Source organism: Heliconius melpomene, chromosome 7 (genome assembly GCF_056956725.1).
Source record: "Heliconius melpomene rosina isolate 202511_hmr_F chromosome 7, ASM5695672v1, whole genome shotgun sequence".
NCBI classification, from domain to species: domain Eukaryota; kingdom Metazoa; phylum Arthropoda; class Insecta; order Lepidoptera; family Nymphalidae; genus Heliconius; species Heliconius melpomene.
In genome coordinates this window covers 651,553-661,472 of record NC_140395.1, presented here as the reverse complement: position 1 = coordinate 661,472, position 9,920 = coordinate 651,553, and the positions used below count along the sequence as shown (strand labels likewise).

Below are 9,920 nucleotides of genomic sequence, written 5' to 3'. Positions count from 1 at the left end.
TGGATATGGTGGCAATTTAGGATTGTGTGTTTTAGTTACAAGGTCTTAGTGTGTAAACCTACTAACAGCCTATTAAGAATTCTTAACAGAGACAAAGACGACATTTTATAATGTATTAGGTGTATAACAATAATGTAGTAATAATTTTGCATTCTTACAAAGTTTAAATTAAAATAGACGGATGCCGACGCGACCTCTAAACAAACTCGGTGTTAAAAATATAACAAAATAAGTATTAAAATTGTTTATTACAATAATCATACATCACAAGTTTCCGACACAACCTCATCATTTTTAAATAGAATCATACTTTAAACTAAATACAATAAATATATCTATTTTTTTTAAATAAGAACTTTGATATATTTTTATTTCTATAACTGGCAGAATTTATACTAAAATCGTAAATCAGAAGTTTGTTTGGTTGAACACGCTAATCTTAGGAACTACTGGTTCGTATTTAAAAATTGTTTTTGGATTGAAGTATAAAAAAATTATTAAGATAAATAGTATATAGGTAGCGTAACTATTTTATCTACCCTTAGAAAAGAAATATCTATTTAGCATCTCTGTATATAGATAAATATATTTTTAATAAGATTGGAAGCCCTTAAAAATCTACGACAATAGCAACTAATAATATTAAGAATTGAGCATAAAATTCAAAATGCGCATCAACATTTCACAATATAATGAAAAAAATAACATAAAAAGTTATTTAATTTCAATATGAGAAAACATATATAACGAAGAAAGATATTATATAGACAGATAAAAGATATTGTGACATCAAATATATATTTTTTTTGAAAGTAAGGCACCACATTGTTTTCCTCCGTCCGTAAAAAATAAGATATATTATATAGTATAAAAACATTTCTATAACAACCATAATACATCTGTTTAAAACTACTAACACAAAAGATGGCAGGTTCAAATCCACACAACCTTCCATACATAACTCAACATCTACAGTTCCTCTTTAACAGGTGGCTCCTGTTCCTCCGCCTCCAACTCCTCGATATCCTCCTCATCGTAACCCTCGGAGTCATCGATGTCCGGCATCATCGACTGTTGCATGCCACCACCGAAGCCGTAGGGGTCTGGACCGTGGACCTTTGGATAATAAATAAATTATTGTTTTTGTATAAACACTAAATAAAACAACATTCTTTTAATGTCATGCTTTATACCGCATATAGAAGTGCCGCCCTGCGTCTTGAGTGGCGTAACTCAACGGTGCATATTATGTATTAGAGCAGGAAAATGAAATTAACTATGTATTGAACAATAATTCTCAAGTGAGGATCGAACCCACAACCATCCTTTTAAGTATCGTCACGACAGCCAATGTTATTTTTAATTTTTTTACTAGATGATGATGATGAGAGATGGAAAAAATATGGATCATGTCACGCTGTATCCCGCATATAACAAGATAGAGGGAACCTAGTGTCAAGACACTCCGTTCCCCACGCACCGAATTCTCGAGGTGTAGCGTATTGAGCGTATACAAATATATAATATGCAACTAACTTTAACGTATTCGGCCTCCATCTCCGGAGTCCACGTTGTATCTTCTGCGTTTGGTAACATCCATTCTTCACAGTATTTGGCGTGGTTGAAGCAAATCTGAAATTTTTATAGTATATAATAAATTTTTGTATTTCTTAGTTATTGCGTACACCGATACGGAGGTATCTAAAATATGCATCCTGCGCAAGTGTCCGTGCGTTTCTCTTAAACGTACAAAGTGTCCACAAAGTTCTTATCAGGCTCTACTATTTGTTTTTTTAGTATATTTGTCAGAATCTCCGCCTGGAAAGTATTACCTACAACACTTCAATCAATTATCATTGCTTTAATTGAAGATTACACTTAAATTGGTATGCTAACTATAAATAGTTATCATTACTCGCTATTTTACACTACGTCCTTATTGAAAAGTAAAGTTTCAACCTTTTCAATAAGGACAGTTATTTATAGTAATTCTGACATACTTTAAAATTGTATTTTTATTTAAATTTATAAACCCATTGTATAAAACAAGCACTAAATGTAAAGCTTGCCAAAATAAAAAAGCAAAAACTGTAATTAAATCGATCAAGCCTTAATTCTGAGATTAAAAAATCATTGTTTTTGGTTCTACAACGGTATTAAATGCCACCAATAACATTTTTTCTTATATATCTTCTATATCTTCAATGTACAGACACCGATCCGTTACGATTTTATTATAAGTAATAAACTATACCTAATCTGCATGCTCTACCTGCATAACAAACAAAGAAAAAATCCTTTTTGCCTTAATGATTTTTGTAAGCAATAAAATCATTGAAAATATAATCTACCATTTGTTACTCCAAATTGAATAAGGATATACTATACTATAATGTACTATACTGAACAAAAAGCAATTTCGTATCATTATCACGGTAAAGCCGATTTCTTAAAGGATCATAAATGACTCCAGTACCATTGAGAAGTATTCGACTTTTGTTACACGTTTCGTACTAATTAAACCAATCATAAAATATAATACACACTCCAAGTATATATTTTTCAGCTCAACACCGTATCCCGCACATAGAGGGGTAGGCATAAGAAAAGTAGTGTTAAGACACTCGGCCACAACCTCAGAGAAAATAATAATCGAATCAATAAGAAAAAGATATACGCTAGTTATAAACGTTATATACTGTATACAGTATATAGAAGCTGTTATGTTAACCAAGCGAGGCAGATTCAAACAAGTATACCGAAACTATCAGCGCGGTGTTGAGTTCCGCCAATCAACACGCTCTACTTCCATAAGGCAGAAAGTCGTTTTCCGGCAGTGTCTTAATGGGAACTAAGTGTCTCAACATTAACATTTCCAAATTACCTCTGCCTACCCTACTGTGTGCGGGATAAAGCGTGATATTGTCATATATTACCTGTCTTTCAGCGTCGGGCATTATGTCGTCTTCGGGCCGGTTCTTATATAAATCTGTTATTTCATCTTCATTGTCCTCAAACATACGCTCACACTGAAGATAAAAAAATATAGAAAATTATTATAATACTGATATACATATAACCTTTATTATAAAAATATTATATATTATATAGCCTTTCTGCTCCATATTATTTTTTATTTTTTAAAATATCTCAGTTTGAGGCCATCAACACAGAGTGCCTACACGACGATTGTAAATTTGCCTTCCAATGGGAAAATTCAGTGGCGTAGCTAGGGGGGTGCGAGCGGGCATCAAAGTCGACGATTAATTTTTAAATTTTTAAAGGTAGCCAATGTCACATTTTAGTGTCTGACGCTTGATCTACGTGAGAGTAGAAAACACGTTGAATCAGTTTTTTTTTTTAGAGGGCATCAAGTCCTAAGCCGCACCAGGCAGCAAATACCCCAGCTACGCCACTGGGAAAATTAATTATTCCAATTTCCTTGTTCTGGTATTTACGAAGACAAAACGCGACGTTGAGTCCCATCATGCACGCACAATAAGTAACATTTAAAAAAATTGAAACAAAATATTTTAAGAGTCTGTTATTTCTGCATACTCTGCTAGTCTTAAACTAAGACTGAATGATGTCTTAATAAGTTTTTTATTACGTATATTGATGTTATCGTGGAATTTAACACCACGTTGTGCATAGTTACTAGAGTGAGTAACAGAAAATATGAAACATTTAATTCCTGGAAGTGGGAATGGAACCCATAACCTATTAAGTTACACGCTATTTAAAACTGCGCTACGACTGGCCTCAAGCTCTTTCCCTTATTTGAAAGCAGTTAAAAAGACACTTCACTCACTATTTAACATACTGTATTCAAATGAAAGAACAAAACCAGACTCACATAATATTCTAAACTCTTGTTCAAATCATCGTCAGTCACGAACTTGGTTTTCGAGAACTCGGGGTTCATCCCACCGTTGGGCAAAAGTAGCTGCATGATGGCCAGTTTGCCGGTGGACTTGTAATATACACGTACATAGTCGTCCATTTTCTTGCCTGAAAGAAAAAAATAATTTGAATATTTGTTTTTTCTTTCAGCTGATACAGAACATAACAGGGTAATAATGGAACCCAGTGTTCCCCACTTTGAGCTGAATTTTCGAGGCACTGCGTGTTGAGTGGAGAAACTTAACGCTTCGCGCTCGGCCTTGTTACCAGAGTGAAGAAACGAAAATATTCATAAATCATAGTTAATTCCCCCAGATTGGAATGAAACGCACACACTTGTGTCACTGCGCCATAACGTCCCCTAATATTTAAATAACAAGACAAATGGGATAAAAACTAGTAATTCATACATATACACAATTTGTAGCTATTCGGACTCTGTACATAGAATATATACTAGAAGAAATATATAAATTAAATTATAATTTTATTTTGATTGCAGGATAATTATTATATAATGACAAAAAAATCAGGATGGGATAATTAGGGATTTGGATACAAAAATCAAAATATATATTTTTTTCAATTATATGACTTAAGCCCCATTAAAAATCTATCTATTGTAATACAGTCAGTAGTACTAATGGATTAACACAAAGATAAGATATTCATTATCTCCTGATATATTTAATTTTTATCATTATTTGTAAAATTATATTTGTCATTTCCAGCATAAAAAAGATATCCAGCATTAATTACAATAATTACTTAATAGATTTTTTTTTTATCAAAATAGGAAAGATTTATTGAAATTTACTTTAGGTTACTTTCTTATAATTTTCCAAACAATACATAGATTCCTATGTTAGATACTTTATGTACACAGTTATTCTTTCCAAGCACATTTACATATAATTATTTTATGTAATACTTAAGTAAAAATTGCAAAACTAAAATTGTAATAATAAAGCAAAATCTTAAAGGAATAAACAAGCAAAAAATACAAAGAAAATGTTGATAAACTTACAAATCTCATCAATAACTTCAGATATGTAAACAGCAGATCTGTGTGCCGGAACTTTCTGTTGCATTGTATTACCACTGGCGTCCATTCTGAAGTTTCCTACCTGAAATATTTTATATATTTTTATTACTATTATTGTATGATACAAATAATTACATACAAGAAACTATTTTTTTAAACACTTTAATATTTTATTAAAATGTTTAAAAAAATTTATTAACAATATAGTTGTATTATCTTTTTTAATAAAATTGTATTTTCATTTAATCAATTTGACGTGGTGCAAAGAGAAAACCTTACTATATATATAATTACAGCTCTCATTATTTATTCTCACTCAGAGGAGTAATAACATTTGAATTAATTTTGTATGCCTGCTCTTGCTTTTGTAAAATACAATGGAAGGGATGAGTTGTGCTACTTAAGCACAATGTCTAATTTAATTTAATAATAAACAGAATTTGAAGTCTTTGAACTCAGGTTTTTTTTACTTTAATCTATAGTAAAAAAAAAATTGAATAACAATATTAATATAAAAAAAAAAAGTTCATATAAAATAAAATAGGTCTTTTTGACTTAATAAAAATTAAAGTTATAAAAGTAGTACTTACAAAATTTTTCTTCGACAAAGATTTTTATAAAATCATGTATAAATAACAGGACTACAAGGAAAATGTTGTTAATACTCACATCTACTTTTTTCCATTTTTCAACACCTTTTATTGCTGCATTAAGTTCCTCAAATGTTTGACGGCACACTGAAAATTTTTACAATTATTAGTTTAACTGTATAATTTAAATAAACACTAAGAAAAAGATCTTGTAAACAAACCTAAACATCTCAAGTTCTGTGGGTCTATTCTAGCTGAAACTATAGCGAAAAAAAATGTAAAACTTAAAATTGCAATGCTTAACCGCATTTTAAATTTATTTTGCTAATTCAATGTGTATTTTCTTTGATAATTCCTTAAAAATGACTTCAAAATTGGTACGACGTGTTCAGATAGTTTATCTTTAATGTCAATTACACGCATTCGGTTGCTATTGGTGGATTTTATTTTTTCTTTTAATTGTTAAATATGACTAAAACCCTATTTAAAGTATTATTATGTTATTATTCCAGAAAATCTTCCCTTAAATATCACTATTTATAGTTAAAATAAAACAAAATAAGTATTGTCTGTTCTAATTTAGTAATTAACTAAAAAAATCCTTTTGTCAAACGAAATAGTAATTTATTATTAACAATATAGTTTGTTAAATTATAATCATGCTACTATTAACTTAAAAGTTAAACAAAGCATCATGCTGTTAATCTTAAATATGAGTTCTACAGCTATAAATATAACCTTTATTATGTTTGATCTGTAATTATCTATAAAAATATACGTATAACAGGCAATATTATATTAGAGAATTCATATTATAACTTTCATAACACGAATAAATTAAATCAATTATGCATAGGTTGGCAACATCGATCACCTCCCTGTGATATAATAGCACTCACACTTGCATGCTTCCTACTGTAGCTAGCGTAAACGCTTCAGCTTTCAATCAAAATTTGAACGGATGTCAATATTATTACTATGGTATTTAAATATGTAGTTAAATTATTTTTTATTTATACAAGTATCTTTCTAAAATACTTTATCGGTTTAAGAGATAGATTGATGTAGTATAGTTGGTAGTATTTGTGATTTTAATAAAAAAGTAGTTGCCCCATCTCGCTCCCTCGCTTGCCCATTCTCCGGTTTTCCGCCCGCCGCCCTCCACCACCAACCGAACCAAACTAAACCAACAGAACAGTTCGCATTCGGTCTCTATACGCGTAGGACGTTTGCTTAACGTTATGTGTATTTTTTTTGTGCATATTAAATCTTCACAAAATCTCAAAATACCATAGTCTAGGTGTTTATTTCGACTGTAAGTGACGTCTCCGTGAACACAAAGAAGAAAGAAAGCAGTTTCGAGTAAAAATACAGGTAAGTGCCCAGTTGACAGATTGCGTCTTATCCTATTTGATGCTCATTATGTACTGTTTTTTATCACAAATAACAGCTTATTTCGTCGCATTCGACATTTTTGCATACAGAAAGTAATATTTTAGTTCCATATTGTGTGTGTGACATGTCCACACCTGTGTCCTCCCATACGTTAAACTAATAGAGATCTATACAAATCTCAATATAAATATTGAACGGCCCTCACGCTTGTACCTAACACTTAATTATACTCAAAACAAAAAGTGCATTTGAAATTAAGTTAATTTCATAATGATAGAGGCGCGCTCTCCGCGGCAACTTGGCAACGCGACGAGCGCTAAATTGTGTGAAAGAATCCATCGTGTCGTAAACAAGCAGTCAGTGTCGTTGGGTCCTGCCGGCATTTCCCTTTGTTTTTCGCGTGAAATCGGCCCTTTGTCCTTCGGCGGGGAGCGCTGGGTGCGCCGGCTGCGGACACAGGAATCTCGACTCTAGAAAAGTGGCATAATAAACGGCGATGGCGGCCGCGGCGGCAGTAGGCAGTAGGGCAGTTTGTTTATGCCGGCGCGCGGCGCGAACCCGCCCGTGTGGCAGGCGCGCCAAGGCGCACAGTGCCCTGCCGCCTGCCTCGCCGTCGCCTATCGATCCCGCGGCGGCCAATGGCGCGCGCCGCCCCCGCGCCCCTCGCGGTGAAAGCCGCTACGTCGCGGTAGATGTATGTATGCATGTGTATGTTATCGCGCCGCGGCCGCCTCGATCATATTTATACATGCTGCGGGGGCTCCGGCGACAGGGGGCAGGAGGGGGCAGCTCGAAATAGAAGGCGACGTGGCAACACCGCGAACGCGACGCACCGATCAGTGTCTGTTCAAAATGGCGCCTGTGCGTGATCGATACCGTGCTCTCGTCCCGATGTCCGTATCCGTGATGTCCCCGGTCGATGGCGGCGGTGGCCCCGCTGGCGCCCCGACGGCTGACGGAGGCTGACCCCATGTACGTACACCTCGCGCGCCGCCTGCCCGTGCCCCGATATGTAGCTAGCTATGGATGTGCCTGCGACGGCGGCCCCCGCGGCCGCCCGTCACCATGTGTCCGCCGTGTAGCGTGTCGTGTCGCATGCATATCCATACCTGCTCCCAACTCATCTCCGGGTTTAATATTTAGTGCTAAATGAATAGGAATGCAATGATTTTTACTTATTTTTTTCAGCAGTTACGTAACAATGGTTTGAGATCGCGTTAAATATATTTTTTCTGCGTCGAAAGTCGAACACTCACTTCATACTTGTCATTTTTGAGTCATCTCAGCTGTTTCTAACAAAACAAGTAAAAAACATCAAAATCAACAGATGATCATAGCAGGTTGCATTTGATAGATGAAAACAAAATGGCGGCCGCTATTGTAAAATTAAGACGCAGTAGCGGTCCCCTCCCCCCTCACAGCGCGAGCTGGCAACGCCGCACAGCGCGCCAGTCACTCGCTCTTTACGATAAGAAATTTCAAGGCTATAGTTTCGTATCCTACGCTAATAACAATGGATAAACTTAAATGCGTGATAAAATATAGGCCGTTTAATAATAAACATTTAACGTTTTTTTTTTCAACTAATATTTTCTTTTAATTTGACTAGGGACGGTGTCCATAAAGCCTATAATTGCGTACTATTATCTGTATCCTTTATGGTTACATGTCACGCACACAAGTATGCAGTAATATGGGCTTGTTTATTATCTGTAATTGCGTCATTCGGCCGCTTAGTTTGATTGTAAACATAACTTTGTTTAAATATGTCCAAAACATTTTGGTCTCGTCTTAAAATCTGCACGTTACGCCACAAAAATTTGGCCTTGACGACCATAAAAGTGGACTTTCACGAGTAAACACCAATAAAAGACGTCTCAAGTTTACTAAAATAAAAATATACAATTACTTTGTAAACTGGTTGCTAATAATAAAGATCAACTTATATTTCTGCATTGTTATCTTTATTTTTGTATACTAAAAAAGAAACAATGCTTTGTGGAAGACAAAGCGCTGCTAAACCATAGTGGAACTAAATGTTACCTGCGGCTACGCCCGCGGACGTCACTAGTACTATCCTGCTTAAAAGGTACTTAATATTTTAACCAGTAGTCTTCACATTTATAATGTATTGTTAGTGTTGATTATTATTCTACTCTGTAATGTTTAAACGTACAATTAAACATGTCCCGCCAGATAACCCAATTTCCACCATGACGATCAAACAAATCTTTAAAATATACTTGTGGTAACATAAAAATGTCGTTTATTAAGTACATAATAATTATAAATACATGAAATATTTCATAATTACACCATGGTTATGCAAAAAACAGCGGGTATATAATTTATTAATTTAGTTCAATTGTACTAAAGAAATCTGCATTTTTTTATGTGTATGAAGATGATTATCACTAGTGTCCCTAGTTGTGGCCACTAGACGTGTTTTGATCATGTAACTATAGCAATAACTGTTGTAAGTAATTGTAATATTTAAATAACCAAATATTTTTTATAAATTAGCAACTTTTTAGAGAGATGAAGAGTAGAGATATTCATTAATTATTGTATTACATGTTCATAAAGAGATTAGATTAAATTAATTAATTGAATCAAAATGAAAAATGGTAAAAGAAATAAAAAGTTTCAAGTAACGAAAATAATTTTTAGTACTTTAGGATTTATTTTTATAGTTTTTTTAATAGAAATACAGTCTAAATTACTTGCTATATAATTTTAATTGAAATCCCACAACTATGCCAAAAGGAACTATGCAGATAGGTTAGTGTCTAAAGGCATTCTAAATTTTGTGCCCAATGTCTTATTGTTCAGCTTGCTGAGTATGAATTATTACTAGATTCTCTTTATGATGGTGCAAGATATACGGAAATTTAAAATGTCTTTTTTAACAAACTTTTATTAGCTCGAGTTGTAACATAAATTGTTAAATAATAATAGTTGTAAATCTAAGACACTGAATTTGGCCC

The 9,920-nt window shown here is 33.7% G+C and overlaps 2 protein-coding genes across 4 annotated transcripts in view; one reads left to right on the top strand and one right to left on the bottom strand.

Moving 5' to 3' along the window:
- Nucleotides 1–229: 229 nt before the first annotated feature.
- Nucleotides 230–5,953, bottom strand: sel (canopy family protein seele). The gene is made up of 7 exons (XM_085188476.1): nt 5,760–5,953; nt 5,618–5,685; nt 4,931–5,030; nt 3,857–4,011; nt 2,937–3,029; nt 1,537–1,632; nt 230–1,116 (listed from the first exon to the last, which is right to left on the bottom strand). Exons 1-7 carry the CDS (start codon nt 5,845–5,847, stop codon nt 970–972), a joined length of 747 nt encoding a protein of 248 aa, XP_085044602.1. The 5' UTR covers nt 5,848–5,953; the 3' UTR covers nt 230–969.
- A 765-nt stretch (nt 5,954–6,718) lies between these two features.
- The window catches only part of Sin3A (SIN3 transcription regulator family member A), a 41,396-nt gene continuing 38,194 nt past the window's right edge, over nt 6,719–9,920 (top strand). The window contains exon 1 of one of the 3 annotated variants that reach the window (XM_085188470.1): nt 6,719–6,912. The gene's annotated coding sequence lies outside the window, so the exon portion shown is untranslated. Of the gene's footprint in view, nt 6,913–7,770; nt 7,906–9,920 lie in introns of those variants that run through there. The other 2 variants (XM_085188474.1, XM_085188473.1) reach the window with 2 other exon arrangements.